Source organism: Pieris napi, chromosome 8, assembly GCF_905475465.1.
Source record: "Pieris napi chromosome 8, ilPieNapi1.2, whole genome shotgun sequence".
NCBI classification, from domain to species: domain Eukaryota; kingdom Metazoa; phylum Arthropoda; class Insecta; order Lepidoptera; family Pieridae; genus Pieris; species Pieris napi.
Window position 1 is genome coordinate 5,057,484 of NC_062241.1, and position 19,992 is coordinate 5,077,475.

At 33.4% G+C, this 19,992-nt stretch overlaps 2 protein-coding genes across 3 annotated transcripts; one reads left to right on the top strand and one right to left on the bottom strand.

The window, feature by feature from the left end:
• Positions 1-870: 870 nt before the first annotated feature.
• Positions 871-4,080, bottom strand: LOC125051670 (dynein regulatory complex subunit 4). The gene is made up of 8 exons (XM_047652157.1): positions 3,977-4,080; positions 3,845-3,884; positions 2,919-3,611; positions 2,659-2,846; positions 2,034-2,152; positions 1,640-1,751; positions 1,243-1,385; positions 871-1,048 (listed from the first exon to the last, which is right to left on the bottom strand). Exons 1-8 carry the CDS (start codon positions 3,977-3,979, stop codon positions 964-966), a joined length of 1,383 nt encoding a protein of 460 aa, XP_047508113.1. The 5' UTR covers positions 3,980-4,080; the 3' UTR covers positions 871-963.
• A 258-nt stretch (positions 4,081-4,338) lies between these two features.
• On the top strand, positions 4,339-6,366 carry LOC125051672. Of its 2 annotated transcripts, none has more exons than XM_047652167.1 (4): positions 4,339-4,773; positions 5,159-5,275; positions 5,414-5,518; positions 6,060-6,366. In XM_047652167.1, the coding sequence occupies exons 1-4, from the start codon at positions 4,525-4,527 to the stop codon at positions 6,276-6,278; spliced, it is 690 nt and encodes a 229-aa protein (XP_047508123.1). In that variant the 5' UTR covers positions 4,339-4,524; the 3' UTR covers positions 6,279-6,366. The 2 variants fall into 2 exon arrangements, with proteins under 2 accessions (XP_047508123.1, XP_047508125.1); XM_047652169.1 differs by having other exon boundaries at positions 4,342-4,773; positions 5,414-5,488.
• Positions 6,367-19,992: the final 13,626 nt, after the last annotated feature.

Sequence of the window (19,992 nt, forward strand, 5' to 3'; positions counted from 1 at the left end):
GATATATTTCTCTACTGTTTCATTGATATTATTTTAACAGGTAACTCTATGCACGTTATCGATTTTTTTGAGTACGATATGCTCGTTTACTCAAGTTGTTTACATTAACTGTACGAACAAGTGATTATTCGAATAAGGGTTTGTCGATCACAAGTCTTAGTGACTTGCTTAACCAGTATGCTGGTATATCAGGTAGATACCTACTTAAGGACATATTTAACAGCAAATAATGTTGTTATAAACTAGTCGACACAACAAAATTAAACAAATGACATATGCACACGTTTACAAATGAGTACAAAACAGTCACAATTTCAACCGACATCAAAAATGTTCCTCATAAGACTTCATCATGTCCTTGTATATAAATAAGAACCTAATAAATTCTTAAAATATCGTAATAATAAAAAAAACCCTTTTCAAATCAGAAACATTATTATATTATGCATTTTAGTGTTATTCACTTTCGACACTAAATCTAATAATTTTTCATAGTAAACTGTGGCAAAAAACTTTTTTCTATGCCTACTTCATCTTTATATGCGTATATATATGCGTGACGCCGTTCCGCTTTAACTAATAAAACGGTTTTGGAATATTCATATACATAATTGATAAAATTGCCATCTAGTGCAAGGCTAAGGAAATATTTTAATTATGTATCGTGGAGACAGGACAGTCTCTTATTTAAATGCTGATAGTTCATATAAACTTTGATAGATGGCACTGTAAAGTAATATAATTTATGTTTAATAAATATCATAAGACAATATGATCAGTTTATTTATATTTTTTGAGTAACCTGGCTTCTATTATGATAAAAATATTTTTGTATATTGACGGAGGGATACAATTAATTAAAAAGTTAAATTTTGATAGATGGCAGTGTAACAAAAGTTTAATGTATAAAATTAATACAATCATATTTAAACAGTGTTATATTTATTTACCGATTTAACGTTATTAGATTTGGTCCTTCGTGACCAATCCGGCAGGACCCTGACCAATAACTGGAGATAATCCTGCGACAGCCACAGCTTTCAATGGTCTGCAAAGATAAATAAATGTTGTCAATGACATCACTGAATTTTGAAAGCTAATATTGATATTTTTATAGTAAAAATATCTAGTTAAAACAAAAAATTGTCAAAAGAACCCAACGACGTTTTAAAAAAACTGGTGTATCTATGGAAATACCGAATGACTACGTAGTTACTAGGTACGACCATAGATGGCGCTTACTTAAATCCAAGTTCTTCAGTCGGTACACCCAACTTCGCCAGCTTTGCTTCATAGGTAGCCAACAAATCATCGTGAGCTTTTCGTAGTCTTGCTGCCTCATATCGGAGATCTTCTACTTGTGTATCTTTTAGTTTCAAAAGTTCCTGTAAAGTGAAGCGATTTTATTTACAGTATCGAGGAATAGTTTGTGTTAGAGCTTAATGAACTCAGTGCTATAAAGAAATCTTATGAAACTGGTTACTATTTTCGCAATGGCGTATTTTATTTTTCAGATTTAATTTATTAAGACCCTAATGGTCCGAAGTTAAACATCATTAACATCCATAAGTAATAGGTTATCATAGGTTATTGGAAAAGGGCAAAAAATTAAGTTCTAACATTTATCCAATATACTTACATGTATTTCCCTCGGTCCCATATCTCGGGCCTCCACATTTTTCAACTTCGTTTCCAATAAGGCTGTTTTTAAGGACGCTCGTTGTTGTACTTCTAATACTGCTCTTGAGAACCTGAATGGAAAATTATGATGAAGTACCTATGTATCCCAGCTCACACTAACATACTAGGCAATGCTTGTATTATCTAAAAAACATTTGGATTTAGGCGTTATAAAGAATACTGTTTTTTTTTTGGGGTGGAAAGACACAGAAGATTGATCACTTATTTGTATATGAAGAAAAATGTAACGAAAACAGACGGAGATATAACCATGTTTTTTCTGGAGGTTACATGGAACCAGTTTACAAATTTATCATATATAACTAATATTTGTATGACAAATTTCGTGATACCTCGCTTTCAATTCATCTCTTTCCGTTAGTATTCTATCGAATCGAACTTGTAAAACTTCATATTCCCATTTCAATACCTCGAATTGCTTTTCCAGTGAGGCTAATTGTTTCGTTTTCGCCTGTAATATAATTTATTTAGGCGTACATGATTATTATAACATAAGTCAGTCAAATCGGTGCGCAGTGATTTCGATATTATGGTAGTTGGTTTGAGTTTATTCTTATATTCGTAATAGGCTATTTGACAAGATCATTACAGAATATATTAGTGATCATAGAAAAAATTGTTTAGGCTTTTAAAATTCAAATTAAACACTAATTTTATTTAAACAATCCGCGAAAATGCTTTTCTAGGCGAGTAGGAGTCCCTATGGCGTAGGATGGATATTTCGATCAAAAACAGTCTGCGACGAAATTAAACTCCAACACTGTATTAGGATTAGACAGGTAAACATTATTGACAAGCATGCTTCATCGTCGTGGATTCGACAGTGACTTTTTTGAGTCACGTGACTGACGTAAAAAACAATGTTTTTACACCCATTTTTTTTTAAATTTAATTACTTAAAATAACACTTTATTTTTCATACTGTCAGCCTATTGCTTATTGAAATATTCTACTTACAGCAAGAGCCGCTTTATCTCTATCATAGTTGGACATCTGTCGTTTCAATTCCTTGTTGTCTATAATTGCAGCTTCAAGAGGCTCTCGGAGACCTTTACTCTCTGCAACAGCGTCTCTTGCAATTTTTTCAGACCTTTCTTTTACCTTTTGCATATCTTCCATTTGCTGTTTAAGACTGCTTATCAATCCTAAAAATAGAGGTCAAATTAGTTGTATTTTCTGGTTTCAGGCACTTTTTATAAATATTTATAAAAACTTACCTAAATTATTTAATGTAATGTCATTGTAATAGTTCTTCAAATCCGTAAAGGCCCTTTCATGATGTGCAATGAGCTCTGAGAGTTGTTTATTCTTCCTTTCTTCAACTTCTGCTATTTCTGTTCTATGCTTTATTGTCAACTCTATCTTTGTTTCTTGAAGCTTTCTTTCAGCTTTATCTTCAATCTGTCGGGCTCTTTCTTCGAAATCTGATCGAGTCTTCGATAGTTCTTCGGCATGCATCAGCTTTGCGCGTCGAAGTTCATCCTGAGCTGCTAACATCTTTTCTCTAATCTCTTGTCTTAATGTTCGTTTATCATTCAGCAGCTCCAACTCTTGTTCGGTAAATTCTTCTTTGGCTGCTTTTAGAGCTACTAAATTTTCGGCCCTCAAAGCTGCTGCAGCTGCTTGCTGTTCATATTTTAAATGTTTGATCTTTTGCTTTTCTGTTTCCAAAAGTGCTTCATTTTCCTCTTGGGCCTCTTCGGTGGCACGTTCTCTATTTCTTAATTCTGCCTTAGCTTCTTCTAGCTGTTGTCTAGTTATTTCCCAGAATGTTCTTATTTTATCTCTTTCCAATTGAAAGTAATTTCTTTCTTCTCTTTCCTTATCAAGTTCTTCTTTTACTCTGAGTGTGAATTGCTCTAGTTTCTCCCGTGTCATCTCAGACGTGTCGACCCCATCGATAATAATTGCTGAAAGTTATGGATAGTGTAGAATTGTGTTTTTTCATTAAGTATAATAAATTATTCATTGTAAATCGTATTGAGGTGCCTTAAATTTAAAATAAACTATACATATCTAGTATACTAGTTCAACACTGGAGTTAAGAGTTATATGAGATATCTAGCTCTATGTATGAACATATCAATATCTTTTGTGTGGTTTAGATACTTGTTAGACTTTTTGTGATATTGTTTTATTTTACCTGGTGCCTTTTTCCCTGCTCCTTTTCCTCCTTTTGGTGGCTAGAAATACATAATGATAGCATTTAGTTACTTATCGTAAACATTTAGTTAACTTTCGGGTACATCAAAATAAACACTTACGATATACATACCATTTTGTATAACTTTTATTTTCTCTAGAAATTGAAAAGGTAAAAACGTTTTCTCTGCCAAAGTCTTGCAACAAGAAGTATATAAACAATGTTTCGTTGATAATGTGGTAACTATCAACAACGAGTTGTTATGGTAACTAGGAATTCCTGTGTTGCCATCCTGTGACCTCCACAGGCACTGAAGTATTTATTTATTTTTGACTTTATTACATCCGTGTTACATACAAAATAAAATGCGTAAAATTTATATTTCATAATGGCGGAGGCCTTATGGATATTAAATGAACCAAATTAATTTGCCGCTTCAAGACTACATAATATTATATTGTGATAAAAAATTTAATATACCTTGTATATTATATTAAATAGAGAATTCAAAAAAAAATGATGCTTTACTGTTTAAATATACCTCTTTGGTTTCAGTTTGCCATAAGCCAGTTGTCACAAATTTTCGTGCAATAAAAATTATAGTTGCTATGGACGCATATATATAAATGAAATTTTTCGTTTAATGTAAAATTCAAAGTCCCCGCTGTCTAGAATATCCAATGTCCAAAATGATACACAATTTGATCACATTTACGTTGTATAGTGCAGGTTTCTTCAGTTTGGTTATCGTCGATTATCTTCTTGGTAATGGCTTTGTGGACATGTTTCAAAGGTTGGCGTGTAAAATTGTATGTTTTGTAAGGAAAACTATTCGAGAAGAGGAAAAACTAGTAATAACGAGCACAGATGCCGTTATTAGTATACCGTTTTTACTAACTGAAGTTTTGTTACTTGGGTTTTCTATCGCAGTAAGTATCAACTAGGTTTTTAATTTGATTTTAACGCTACATCTGCCCTGCGATTCTGTAACTCACTTCACGAACTCACGCAGCCGTTTTCGCATCGGCGGTCGCTCTCAAATCAGTCGTGAAGCAGTCATTTTATGATTTGGCATTCTGAAAAGGTGGGAGCTTGTACTTTATTGTTTATCAGACTTTATTGTTTATTTATGACTGATTTGAGAGAGACCGCCGATGCGAAAACCGCTGTGTGAGTTCGTGAAGTGAGTTGCAGAATCGCAGGGCTGTAATTTTTTTAAATAAAATATAAGTAATTTTGTGTACTTAATTCTTTTGTTTGCCTATTAAGAAGTACGAACATTTTGTATCATATAGAATAAACTTTATTTTTTAGTTTCTTAATAAGTACAAACAAATGCGATTTGGGGACAAGATTGATGAGCTTCTGAAAGACAGCCGGGACGCGTTGCGTGAAACCAACGAATTTATTGAAAAGTGGCGCCTGCGCAGGGTATTTTATTTTCAACAGATTTCATTTATATCTTAGTTTGAAGTTCCATAACCATTGTAACTTTTATTTTGATCCATTACATTTTTTATATTTTTGATCAAAATATTTGAAATTAACAATTTTTATTATTGATTCTAGCTAAATTGGCAGAGCGCTAACGAGTATACATATTTGGATGAAGAACCTCAGGAAATCAAGCCTTACGAATTGGAGGTGCCTATTTTGCATATGGCTATAGTAGATGTAAGTAGGGCTCGTACGTATAGGGAGCGTTCAAGTATTACGTCACGCAATTTTTGGAGATTATTAAACCCCCCCCCCCCCCCCCCATGTAACGCACCGTAACGTTCTTCTGTACCCAATAGTAAAACGTTTCGTGACCATCCAGTGACTCTTTATACCTAAAAGATACCATTATGTGGTGTAAAGTACTGGAAAGTCGAAAATAATATTAACAATAAAGCGTAATTCAATCCCCGCCCCGTATCGTAACGTTTTACAAAAGGAGCCCCCCTCCCCAAAATTCGTTACGTAATACTTGAACAACAAAGAGAAGTAAAAAAAAGAAATTACGAGAAAATCTATTTGTTTTTATTTTATTTTTCCCCTTTTTATATAGAACAGGGAGCAAACGGGCAGGAGGCTCATCTGAGGTTAAGGGATAGGGTCACCAATAAACAGTCTCATTGCCAGAGGGCTCCCGCGTTCCTTGCCGGCCTTTTAAGTATTGGTACGCTCTTTTCTTCAAGTGTCAACCCTAACCAATGTGTACTTGTAATTCCAGACGTTAGGAACAACAAGAAGTCAACCAGAACGAGGTGATGCAGGAGATACGATAAACATTACCGATTCCACTCTTCTATCTGTAACATCGCTTTTAGATGATGACTACGTATCAGTGGCGGAACCAACAAGTGATGAAAATATTAATTATACCCTGGAAAAATCACTGTCTGATTTCAAAGACCGATTCTTATGGGACGTGATGGAAGAAGACGAGTGATTTAAGTGTTGTGTTCGGCTTGTCAAATTTTGTCAATTGTTTTTTAATTAAATATAAAATAACAATTGTACATATGGGTTACAAAGACGCCACGCGTTCATGTTTTCGTTATATTTTAGACGTTACGTTTTATAAGTACAGTCGACTCTCGATAATTTGAAACTCAAGGGACCAGAGATAAATTTCAAAGATCAAGAGGTCAAAATAAGAAGTGTTTGAATAACCACGAGGGGGAGGGGCGACTGAAGGAAATAAGAATTTGATCAAAATTTGTTAGTTATATAGAAATAATAATTCTTATTATGTATTAACAATTATTCACAAATTTTTATCAAGACAAGTCTGTGCATGTATGTAAACAAACGACAGGTATGTGCATGATAAACGCTTCAAATTATAGAGAGTAGGGAAGACCGGATTTCAAATTATCGCATGTTGGCGGGCAAGATAATACTTTTTCAACTTCAAATTACCGAAGGGACCAATTATCATTGATTTTATTCAATTTATCGAGTATTTTTCAAGGTACCGGAAAAACATCAAATTATCGAGAGATTCAAATTAACGAGTGCCAAATTATCGAGAGTCGACTGTATAATATTAGTATTAGTCACGTATGACGTAACTTGGCTATTGTCCATTGGCTATTACACCACCACCACAAATTGTGTGGTGGGGAAAAGTTCACGTATGCACGTTTAGTATGAACATAATAATCAAAACACGATCTTTGTGCTTCGTCATACAAATTTATATGACGTTAGGACACATAAACGTGTACTATATAATGTTCGCGAGGACAAGTGCAATATTCTTAAAGTTATTTGATCACAATTTAGGTATTTCTTAACGAAACGAGTAACACTCAATAATAGCGTTTTTTATATAAATTTAAAAAAAATTAGCTACGTAGTAATGGTATAGGTACATCGCATTATATGTTCTAATCTCGTGTTATTAAAAATACCTCTAATAATATAAAGTGACTAAATCATAGTTGGTAAGCCTTAATCCCACAAAGCGAACCACACTTTTAGTGTCAATTCGCAAATACCAGTAATCCGTTGATATTAATTTAACACCCCACAGCACTAACATTCTCGGACCCAATTTCAACCACACTACCTGATAATAAGAGCGATTTTAATAATCAGTAGTTACGAAAATTATTAGTCTCTATTACATTGTGATAAGAATGATTTTTCATATCACTTTGATGTGATTAAGGGTGTCTCAAATGTGATATAATTAGAAGCGTAGCAAAAATCCTCGAAGCTGTTAAGAAGCTTATATAAAAATGTATTTTGTTTTGCCCTAAAACGTGGCGTGGAATATATACTTGCGTATTTTAGATCACACTGAGAAAACGGAAATATGTATGTGTTATTAAAACCAATGACTACAATATTTTAAGTTCTCAAACTTCTGTCTCTGTTATGATTTGTTTTTTCTAATAGGAAAGTAGGTAATAGCCTGACACACACCGTTAACTTTTTATGTAGGAGAAATGCCGGTTTCCTCACGTTTTCCTTCACCGTACGAGCGAGTGTTCAATGCGCACACAGACAGAATGTCTACTGTTGCGCCGGGTTCGAACCTACGGCCTTAGGGATGAGACTCGCTTCATCTAGTGGACAACACTTCTCCACTGATATATCAGGACATCGTTTATATAGGTTTGTATATTGTTACAGACGAAATTCTATTACATAGGCCTTTGAAAAGAGAACAAACTTGTATCCTGACTTATGTCGCTTTTAGCCTTTAGGTCGAATTTAATTCATAGTCTATATAGTAATAGCTTTAACAATCTACTAAATTTATTCATTTTATTGTCTAGCCAAGACATAGTTTAACAAAACACAAATAATGCAAGTATTTTTTTTTATATACCGACGATTAGATGCTACCCACAAGCAGCCTATAATTTAGTGAAGCTCACACAAATGACACGTGTGGCTACAAGCAATGCCTGTGATTACCCTCTTTCTTTCAAGTAATTATAGTATAATATACTACTTGTAGTCTAGGAGCTATCTTGTATAATTGCACTGTTATTCTTGTATGCTTTGTTCAAATTAAGTAGAGGTTTACCTAATCTTGTTGTTAAAGATTTAAATCATTTTAGATATTAGTAAATATGTATCTAAGTCGATGTCACAGACAAATTTTTCATGTTTCTTCATAAGTTCTGACGTGAAAAATATTATTCCGGCGGCGATAGTTATAGTAGTAATACAGATAGGTAACACAGTAAGTAAATTATTTATTATTGTTTAATTCTTATAGTAGAACCAGATTTTTAATTAACAATTTTTCACTCATCCGCACGATTCTTTTCATTGATTTCTTTCAACTTTCTAGATTAAAACCATTCAGCCTTGCAATTCTGTAACTCACTTTTCGAACTCACACAGCGGTTTTCACAGCGGCAGTCGCGCTCAAATCAGTCGTAAAGCAGTCATTGATATAGCTTTAGTTTAGCTCCTGAACTACGTCTAATACCTCGTGCATAATGCGTTTGATAGATTGCTTGCCACGCCTATCGATTCCGAAAAGCAATCACCGTTTAACATCCACCACCAACCCTTTGGGAAAGAGTTGGGGAATGATTATATCCGTATTCTACCTATTTGATATTAAAAAAATGTTTTGATTATTAATTCGACATCTTTAAACCGTGTGAAAGTAACGCGCTGCTATTGATTTCATGTGTTGGCGGAAAATAAAATAACTAGACTTTGTCACGCAAAGAAGTTATTGTATTCCACAGAATCGATAGTAGACTGACGGCGAGTCATTAATCATCACAGATTATCTTCACTAAGTTGCGGCTAGATTTTGGCACGGACCGCAAAACATGAGTAATGACTAGATCTGGTTTTGCTGTTTCATGATACATTAACTTTGACCATGTAGATTATGATGATACTAAAATTATAGGAACTTCCCGTGGAAAATGAGTTTTTTTTAAAAAGCAAGGAGGCTCACCCGATGTTAAATGATACCGCCGCGTTTTTTTTAAAAAGCAAGGAGGCTCACCCGATGTTAAATGATACCGCCGCATATGGAAACTCTCAATGTCAGATGGACTCGCGAGTGCGTTGCCGGCCGTTTAAGAATTGGTACGCTCTTTTCTTGTAGGACCCTAAGTCAAATTGGTTCGGAATACGCTCAGTTGTGGACGGCGGACGTCGAAGGTGATACGGGTGGAATTTGCTGCAGTTATAAAAAAACAATTGTAAATTTGTCTTAATTTGTTATATTCTTTAGTAAAAAATAAGGCTAATAAATTCGTTTCTTTAAAATTCTTTGAAAGCGATATTTTTAATCAAACGGTAACTATCCAGACGTCCGGTAATAGTAGGATTTCAAAAGAAAATCACTTCCCGCATCACTTTAAAGCACCCAAGATGACCTGCAACGTTCATTTATCACTCAACTCTTTTTGTCCCGTCTATCTGCTTCTATTCAATACTTTTTGTGCAAGATTAAATTTCGCGGTAGATCTCGACCATTAATATCCAAGACCAATCACTAAGACCCCCATACGGTTGAGCGTAGTTAGGAATGGGTATTTCCATTACTAAGCTCTATAGGAATAGAGAGGTCAAAATATACTGGACAGTCCTGTCCCCAAGTTGACGATTTTTTTTATTTTTTAACAAGTCTGGTTGCTGTTACGGTGATTATGATTTGTAGATTGAAAACGAAAAATGGAATTATGTATTTTAAACACATATTATAACAGTATTCTGAATATTATTGCAAATATATAGTTTTAGATTTTGCTTATTTCTTATAGATATAGTATAAAAATTAATAGTTTCTACCAAGATTAATTTTTAATCGACTTCAAAAACAACAGGAATGAGTATGTTATAAATTCCAAATATGTATAAATTTTTCATTTCTTTATTCTTTCTTTGTTCAAGCATAGTTATTGACGAGTTTGACTCCTTCATTTATAAAACTGAGTATATGATCAACATATGACCATTGATCATATACTATGTATGACATGATATACTATGTATATGAATACATGTATAATGTATATCAAGCAAAACTTGGGGCTTCTCTAAATATGTAGGGTATGAGTACCTATATATATATATAACACTATCTGTTACTTTTTTTTTATAGAACGGGGGGCAAACGGGCAGGAGGCTCACCTGATGTTAAGTGATACCGCCGCCCATGGACACTCTCAATGCCAGAGGGCTCGCAAGAGCGTTGCCGGCCTTTTAAACTGATACTGATAACAGAGAGTCATTAACAGCATAAACCAATATTATCTACAAAAAATAGTGATCCTAATAGGATATAAGATATATGATATTTATATATTTAGGTACAATAAGCAATTACAGATTGGTTGGCTTCACTGACCACCCCTGTTTGTTCACGTAAAGGCTGCATCATCAACACCCCAAACCAAACAATACAAGACAAATTACTGATCATTCCTAACCACTGATTATTCTTGTAAAACATAGAAAACGCTTGCTATTGTTGTGAGTAAACCAATCTATAATATTCTATTGTATTAATTAAATTAAAAATAATCCTTATTCCCGTAGCAATACAGTTGGTTTTAACTGAATTTTCTGAGTTCTAAATTCAAGTGTTTGGAATAATGACAGATAATTTGACCAATTTTAATAAACTTTGTTCTATTACAGTTAATATGAGCCATTGCGTACAAGAGAGCTCAATGTAAACTGGTCGTAATCTTCAATATGGCGGCCATCACGTGTCAGTCACGTGGCGATGCTGAAAATCAAAAGCGTTGGTTCGTAATAAATTTCTTAAATATGGTCATTAGAGATATGATTATACATATATTTGTCCGCTGTTTATTTAGATTGGTTTTGTAATAGATAGGGGTATTACAAATTCCTGGTCGTTTTTAATGTTTGTAAGTCTTTAAATATTCATTTGGATATTTTTGACGGAATGACAAAACGTATGCGACCAGGAGTTTCCGTTTCCGTCGTTCCACAACTGAGCGTTTCTTATGGCAGTTTTTGCCGCGCACCACCACTATGTGGAACCAGCTCGTCGTAGTCGTAGAATAGTGACGGATCTGACAAATAGTAAACTTTACAGGGCAGCCATTTCAAAGTAATATCATGTTAGTTTTTGTCATAACTATTTTAATTCATATGATATTATGAAAATTGGCATACAAGCAAACAAAAGGGTTTGTTTTGAAACAAAACAAAAATTATAACATTAAATAACACAGTTTTCTAGAAAAATCACATGTTTCTATCAAATCCGTCACTTTACCGACTAATTAATTTGAAATTTAAAACACATGATTTTTTTTAAGTAGCCGTAATAATTAGTCAATGTAGTTGCCAAATATGATTATAGTAGATTTTGTAGAGAGAGTAGATTTTTTTCAAATCCGACATTGTTCTACGAGCATGACGAGCTGCGTACTGAAGTATTTACGAACCAATTCAAGAAAAGAGCGTAACGGTAAGAAGCAAAGCTAGAGGCCGGCAACGCACTTGCGAGCCTTCTGGCAATGTGAGTGTCCATGGACGGCAGTATCACTTAACATCAAGTGAGCCTATTTGCCTCCTATTACATAAAAAAGAGAACACTTATATCGCGTATGGCCGTTTATTGAAAACAGACTAATTTGAACTTGTTTTTGTATTTTTTTAATCCTTCACTGGGATGTTAAAGATAAAAAGGTTATTAAAAGCTTTTACCCTAAACTAAGCCCTCAAATCATTGCCGAATAAAAATCTCATTAAAAGCTTCCCAGGCCAAATGACTGGATAAAAGTGATCACCTATAGCCACGTGTCATGAGAGTAGCTCATACGCCCCACTGAGAACTTGTAGACCATAATTCATGCGGTTATGAACAAATTTTTTAGAAAATTAATATAAATTAATGCGATCATGTGCTCTTTTATTAAGTTTTTATGGGTATATATCAATTTAATAAATTAGGATTTTTACTTACCAGTAGCAAGACCCCTACGGTAATATTAATCGTAGTATTGAGAGCGCGTAATGGACCCAAAATTTTGTTTAAAAATTAACGATGTATTCTATTAAGAGTATGTGTAAATAAATATCAAATTATAAATTATTAATCTTTATAAATAAAAGCGCAAAACTCGAAGACGTTTGGACCAACTGCAATATTTTTTTATTTGAGTATTCCTTAAACTTTAAGGAAGGTTAAAGTACAGAGAAAATTTTGAAAAACTGCACGGAAACCCCCATGAAGTAGCATAGTAAAATGTACTATAAAAAATCATATTAAGGTGAAACGAAGTTCGCGGGGACAGCTAGCATTAAATAAAATTCTGGAACAGAATGCACCCTTTGTGGTTTAGTTAAAACACAGCGGAAAATAAGTATATATGGCAATCCTATAATCTATACTCTAGAAATGGTCAATATTATATATCCCTATATGCAAATAAAAGTTTACCCTTAAAATTAGGATCTAAATTAATTTTTAATTCAATGATACAGTGTTTTTGTTCTATATTCAAATAGCTCAATTAAAACAGGGCCTAAATTTTTGAAATGAGATTTCGAGATTAAAAATTAGAGCCACAACAGAAGCCGTACTTATATCGTGTACATAAATTAAAGGTAATAATATCTACGCACCCTCGGACGAGACATTTGCATCGATATTGAATGTCCAGAGTGTTCCAGCTACAATCAAGGGATGGGCTTACATCTCAATTCGTATTAATACAGATGCGGTATTTATATGACCGCCAAAAGTTTAAAGTTTTATGAGAGTTTTTGTATAAATTATTATCAATTGCATCCGTAGCTCCAAGAATTATTAGGCCTTCAAACAATAGGAATAAAATTATATAGTAAGGGTAATTCTGATTACTATAAATAAATCTATGGAATAAAAATAAATAAATACAATAGATAGAATAGTCAAAACATATTTATAATTCATTAAGAAGTTATTGAATGTAACTAAATCAATAGTACTTTTGTCCTAAGCAGTGGAATGTTAATGTACGTTAAGAGCAGAATTATATTACGTTTCTTTACTGCCGATTGGAAGGAAAATATTTTTAATCCCTAAAATTTGCCTTTTCATGATTTAAACGGGAAAACAACTACTTTTCAAATGTTGTGAATATTGGCGCCCATTTTCTATATCGTATATGACGTTATCAAACAACATATCGTTTTTACATAACAACTAGACAGCTCATTGGTCTAGGGGTTAGTACCCCTGACTGCGAATCCATGGATCCCGGGTTCGATCCCCGGCTGAGACAAACATCGATGTGATGGGCATTTGGTGTTGTGCTTAGGTTTTGGGTGTTTAAATACGCATTTATATATCTATCTATCTATAATATGTATGTATATCCGTTGCCTGGTACCCATAACACAAGCTTCACCAGCTTAGCATGGGACTTGGTCAATTGGTGTGAATTGTTCAATAAAAAAACTAAAAAAAAACTACGAGTATGTGCTGTGAAATAGAGGTAGTTGTTTAAGTAGTGTGTTTAAGATAAAAAATTAAGTAGTGATTTTAAAAGAAGTTTTAAAATCTGAATAGAAATGCATTTGCTAAAACTTGATGGGCTTTAAATTTAAGTGGAGATTTGAAAAGTCGCCATAGGTGCCTATACCCCGCTAAACTCAATGAATACATATCTGCGTTTATATTCTCTGTCCACGAATATTATTAAGGCTTCTATCGGCGCTGCAGCCTGTTTAAGTGATATTAGTCTAACACGCATGTCATGATTGATTCTCGCAATTTAGACAGGAGCGTTGACGTGACGAATTAGTGTTAGATAATGGGTTGGGTGACCTAAGTTATTACCATTTTACACTATACATATACACGGTGATAGTCATTTAACCAGAAATAATTGGTTTCAACTCCCCATAGTGTCACCGGATAGAATCCTGTTTCGGACGGTTAAATCCGGTTAAGTCCGGTTAAAACGTTTTTTCTTTAAATGTGTAAAGGTTATGTCAATTAAAGACAATACTTAATACTGTTTCTGTTCTATTTATGAATTGTTATATTAGCCCAGAAGATTACCTTATGTGGTTTTTCCTAGTTAATCGCAATTACTATGGCTCCGAAAATGAAATTCAAGAACTTCAGTTTTTGTATCGAGAGACAGAGACGACGATTTATTTTAATATTATAAATCTATTCTTTGTTTAGTACCATAATATAAAAAAGGGTGCCTCTACTTACGTACGCGTGTAAGAAGTACTTCTTTGGCATTATTAAAAATAGTTCTTGATTGCATGCAAATAATTAATTACAATTAAAAATCAAAGACTGGAAAAGGAGTCATTATAGTCAATAAAGTTCAGTTTACATTTGAAAAATTAAAAAAAAAAAATATTATTATTCTCTTACATTAAGTGTAACATAAATTCTATTATTATTCGAATGTTGTTTTTAATTTATGTCCAATGCCGTAGCATCTTCCGTGGGCACCTTCATGCTCTCTCATCAATTTTCATAACGCGCCTATAGGAGTATAACTAAAAATATTGTTGTCTGTTCTATAATCTAAACACTTGCCGCGTATACTAATCCCCTTACATGTCGAAATCGTAATAGAATCCTGGGGAAAACAAGAAAAACATAATGCCTATTGTGGCCCCACTCATAATACGGCTTTAATGAAGTAACACGACGCGTCAGTGTATGACATAACCGCACCCCTTTTGTGTGAAACGGGACTATTCTGGATTGCATCCTGTGATCTAAAAATTTACTGAAATTTAGACTACTAAACTTATTTATATGAAGTTTTACGCTTTATAAATCTAAGTTATATTTAGAGATTCGTTTGGAGTACCTAAGAGAAATAGGAGAAAGTAAATATTTTTTCTATATAACAAGGCAAACCGGCAGTGACTGCCGCCAATGCTGCCCTTTTAGAAATTAGTACGCTCTTTTCTGAAAGGACCTTAAGTCGAATTGGTTTGCAAATACTTCAGTGGGCAGCTGCCGCGTATCACAATTCACATATAGTTGATACGCGGCAAAAACTCTCACTTGTGGAACGACGCTAGGTGATCCGGGTGGAATTTGATTTGTCTTGACGTCCGATGATAAAACTCAGCTAGCTATCATCTACATCTATCATAATATCAGCTACATATTGCAATTCTATGTTTCATTGAAAGTTTTTATTCAAAGGTCTTACATACTATGAAATAATTGTTTTGAATTAAAGTCAGCCCTGCGATTCTGTAACTCACTTCACGAACTCACACAGCGGTTTTCGCATCGGCGGTCTCTCTCAAATCAGTCGTGAAGCAGTCATTTTATGATTTGGCATTCTGATAAACAATAAAGTACAAGCTCCCACCTTTTCAGAATGCCAAATCATAAAATGACTGCTTCACGACTGATTTGAGAGCGACCGCCGATGCGAAAACCGCTGTGTGAGTTCGTGAAGTGAGTTACAGAATCGCAGGGCAGTACCAAGTTAGTCCACGTTAAATACTATACTATAGCCAAGTTGTCACTAACGAAGATCACAAAACTGGATTGGATTGGATGAATGATAAGGTAATTTTGGTTAGCTCTTATTCTTTATAAAGAAAACTAAATTAACCTTAAAACATGTGTCAAGTATTCATTCGTTCCTGTCAAATTGTGTACATAATATATTATGTTGTAATTAATAGTGATGCCTGGTCGTACGTACGTATATGTGTTTGCGTGTTGTTCCCACTAGAACGTAAGTGCGTGCTCCTATTTTACCATGCCTCCTGCTGATAGAGGACAAATCTTTCTTTTTAATTTATGTTATTATTATTAATTACTTAAAATGTTACCTGGGACATGGTGTAATGGTTGCAGCTCCTTACAAACATTTTGTAAAACAAAAAAAATGGCGATTAAAAAGAGTGGCGGAGAGTTATTGCCAGTTCTTCTCTCCCGTTCTACGCCGTTGATTTGAGAACTGGCAGTAAATGTAAAATTAGAAGCATTAATATGTATTTCTTTACTGACGAGTCAAAAGTGTAAATTATGTTACCTATATCATTAAATGATTTTTTACTTTTACTTTACTTTACTATATGAAGTAATAAAAATAGAATGTTTTTGTGTCCTTTCTATAGACAAAAATATGGAATACCTGCACTGAAATATTATTATTGTTATAAATAGAGATGAGAGGATGATTTCTTTACTTAAATCAAGACTAGTTATGTTAGAGAACAATATTTCAGCCAAACAGAATAACCCAACCCTATCCAAATAAGCAGCCCCGAATCAAAAAAGCAATATGTAACAAATTTGTTTTTCAATTTCGTACCAATTTTGCATACGCAGTCGTATTGTGGTTTTATTATTTGTGAATATTTTTTATTATACTTCATAGGCGCGGTATGAAAGAGGATTTTAAGGCTCGTTATAAACGGAATATGTTTTTCCCTTTACTTCAGGGTGATGTTTGTTTTTTTCGAATTTTCGGGTTTTCTAAAGGCCTTCGAAATTCGCGTGGAAAGTAACAAAAGGCCCGTGTTTTGTTAATGTATCTGACATTAAGTTTTAATGATGTAAAACAGACTTTTATTTTTATTTACTAGAATACATATACGACAGATGAACAATAGGTTTTTTTTATGTTCACGTACCTTCACGTACTTACCCTCACTTTTACACCATCAACCACAACACAGTCAAATTAGGTAAGTAACACTTATTTAAATGTATTGAATAATTTTTATTGTTTGTTTCCTTTTGTAAATTTTTGATCCTTATTTTTAGTTAAATATTATTCCATCTCTGGCTATATTTTAGTATTTGTTATTATATATAATTTTTGTTAGCTGTAGGATTACGATATAAATAAATAAATGTTTTGCTCTGCAGTCTAAATGGATTGCTTTTGTGATATTACTATACGAAAATCGGTCTGGTGGTATCTCTTCATATTCAAAAAGTCTTGAGAAAAGCACACATAAACAGTTCAAACAAATAACCCTGCCTTTTGGCTTCTTCACACAGTAATATTACAATAAATTCAATTATCGTGAATATATTATTTAAACAACAAAATGTGACAATCCAAGTCATCGATCTTCCTAATCAGCGTGTAAAATGCGATAATATTGAAATTCGTTGATCGATTACTTGTCTATATGCAAATAATTGTGGCTATTTGAAATTCAAATTTTTTTCACGCCTAATAGACGATATTGTATGCAAAATACATTTGTACGAATGACGAAGGTGCAATCGCATTGAAACGGTTGTCGTTTTTGTATTTTGACATCTGATGAGAAAATGATTGGAAATGTTAATCAATCAACGCTTATATTTTTATGGACGATTTTTTTTTTGACGGATTCGAATTCAAAATTATTAAAAAAAACTTATAATAACTGATTAACTTAACATATTGAAAATTATAAGTAGTTTTGTGATAGACATTGAATTTTTTTGTCATTTAGAGTCGAGACTTAGCGCTTAATACGACATCCCTGTGTCAAAAACGTATTGATTAAATCTTACATACGTTGGGAATTTTATTGTGAAGGTAATACATTTATACTACGATATATATCAATTTAAATCCAATATATTATTTTTGCCACATTTATATTTATATTTTAATTTTGGAATACTTTTTCTACAGAATTATACTTAAGTTTAATATTAGGCGTTCTCTCAGCCTTTTAGAGAAGTTTGAAAAGGTATAGCAGTTTCAATAACAAATAGACCACAAGCCCATGAACAAAAAATACCTGTGAAATGACCCAACGTGAATTACGCTTAGAAGGCTGTTACTATATCTGAAAATAGCTCTGAGCACTATGCCGTCATTTCTGAGCGGTACATGTGAGTACGTGAGTGAATGGACTTTCTCAGGTACAATAGGGGAATTTCGACTAATTATTAATGTACGGCTTTGTTATAAGTGTATAGATGATTAAAAATAAATGTCGAAAAACGTAGTGCCGTACAAAAGTGATGGTGCCGGAAGTCGGTGCAAATTTTTAATTCGACGACAGTTGCAGAAGCAATATAGGTCATTTATTACTGTACGGCATTTGTGTGATTCCTTTTGGACACATATACAGATACTTTACCCGTAAACGCCGTACATATTCCCAGCGGAGCGGTCGAAAGCCAAGGGTCGCAACATATGTCTGATTAGCATATAGGTGATGATGATATGAATCAACATAAAATTAAATGATCTTGAGAGTACTTCACAAATAGATAACATTTTCCAGCATGCCGTACATTTTTTGTGGAACACATAGGTGTATGGGGTAAATTACTTTTCTCAGAAAAGAGTCATTTTCCGGTGACTTTTATCTGTACGGCAATAACACAGGTTATTTATACTTTAGACAATCTTCAATAAAAGATAAATGCCGTACACTTTCGATAGTCCGCTACCACCGCCTACCAATACAGGGCGTCCCAAACTTATGGGAAATGAAGGGAAAGTACCTTAAATATCGTAGATAGGGTATTTTACTAAAAGAAGACTTTATGTTATTTTTAAAAGTTATTAATTCTGCATTCAAAGATTTTTTAAAAATTACTTGCCTCATCTGGGAATCGAACTGACTTAAATGTAAAAAAAACACCCCTACTTTTATGATGCCAATCGAAAGAATGGCCAAAAACTAATAACTCTTCTTAAGTAACATAGTATTTTAAAAGAAAGGAACAGCGTGAATATATCTTTTTAATCAAATTAAAAACATTATCTATCGTATTCGGCCTAAAAAAATCCCCTACGAGTCTGTTACTTTAGAAAAGTTATTAGGTTTTGGCCATTCTTTCGATTGGCGTCATAAAAGTAGGGGTGTTTTTTTTTTTATTTAAGCCGGTTCGATTTCCAGACGAGGCAAGTAGTTTTAAAAAAATCTTTGAATGCAGAATTACTAACTTTTATAAATAACATAAAGTCTTCTTTTAGTAAAATACCCTATCTGCGATATTTAAGGTACTTTCCCTTCATGTCTCATAACTTTGGGACGCCCTGTATTATATATATTTTTGTTAAAAATATTTTTCCTTTACCTCTCTCTGCTGGTACGATAAGGCTGTAAATATACTTTACAGCCTTATGGTAGTATACTCAGATATGTACAGTTATTAATGACCTTAAGGGACACCTCAAACGTCGTCGAAGTTTTTATCAGCTGTAAAGAATAATCTGGAGTAAAATGTACGGCATCTAGTTTTTTTTGTTTATTTATATTTGTTACATATAAAATAACAATAATCTTTGAAAATATTACTCCCCATATTACTCTAGGAGCATTTGAAAAGTCATCTAAATTTCGGAAATTTCATATATTTTTTATCATAATATTTTTATTTGTTACCATTTATAATGAACGGCTATAATGTACAACGGTAATATTTAGTAAGATTATGTAAAAAAACAAGTTGCCGTACATTATTCTCTGATCTTACAGCAGTAAGAACTTGGTAAATCCTGAAATTTCGATAAATATTTAATTACACAAATATTAACTATAATATTTGGACGGCATAATTATAAAACATTATTGTCCGTGTTAAATAATATTTTGAACATGTTGCCGTACATTTTACAATGACCTTAGGGTATATGGGTGTAGGGGTAGGGTTCCGACCCTTGGCTTTCGACCGCTCCGCTGGAAATATGTACGGCGTTTACGGGTAAAGTATCTGTATATGTGTCCAAAAGGAATCA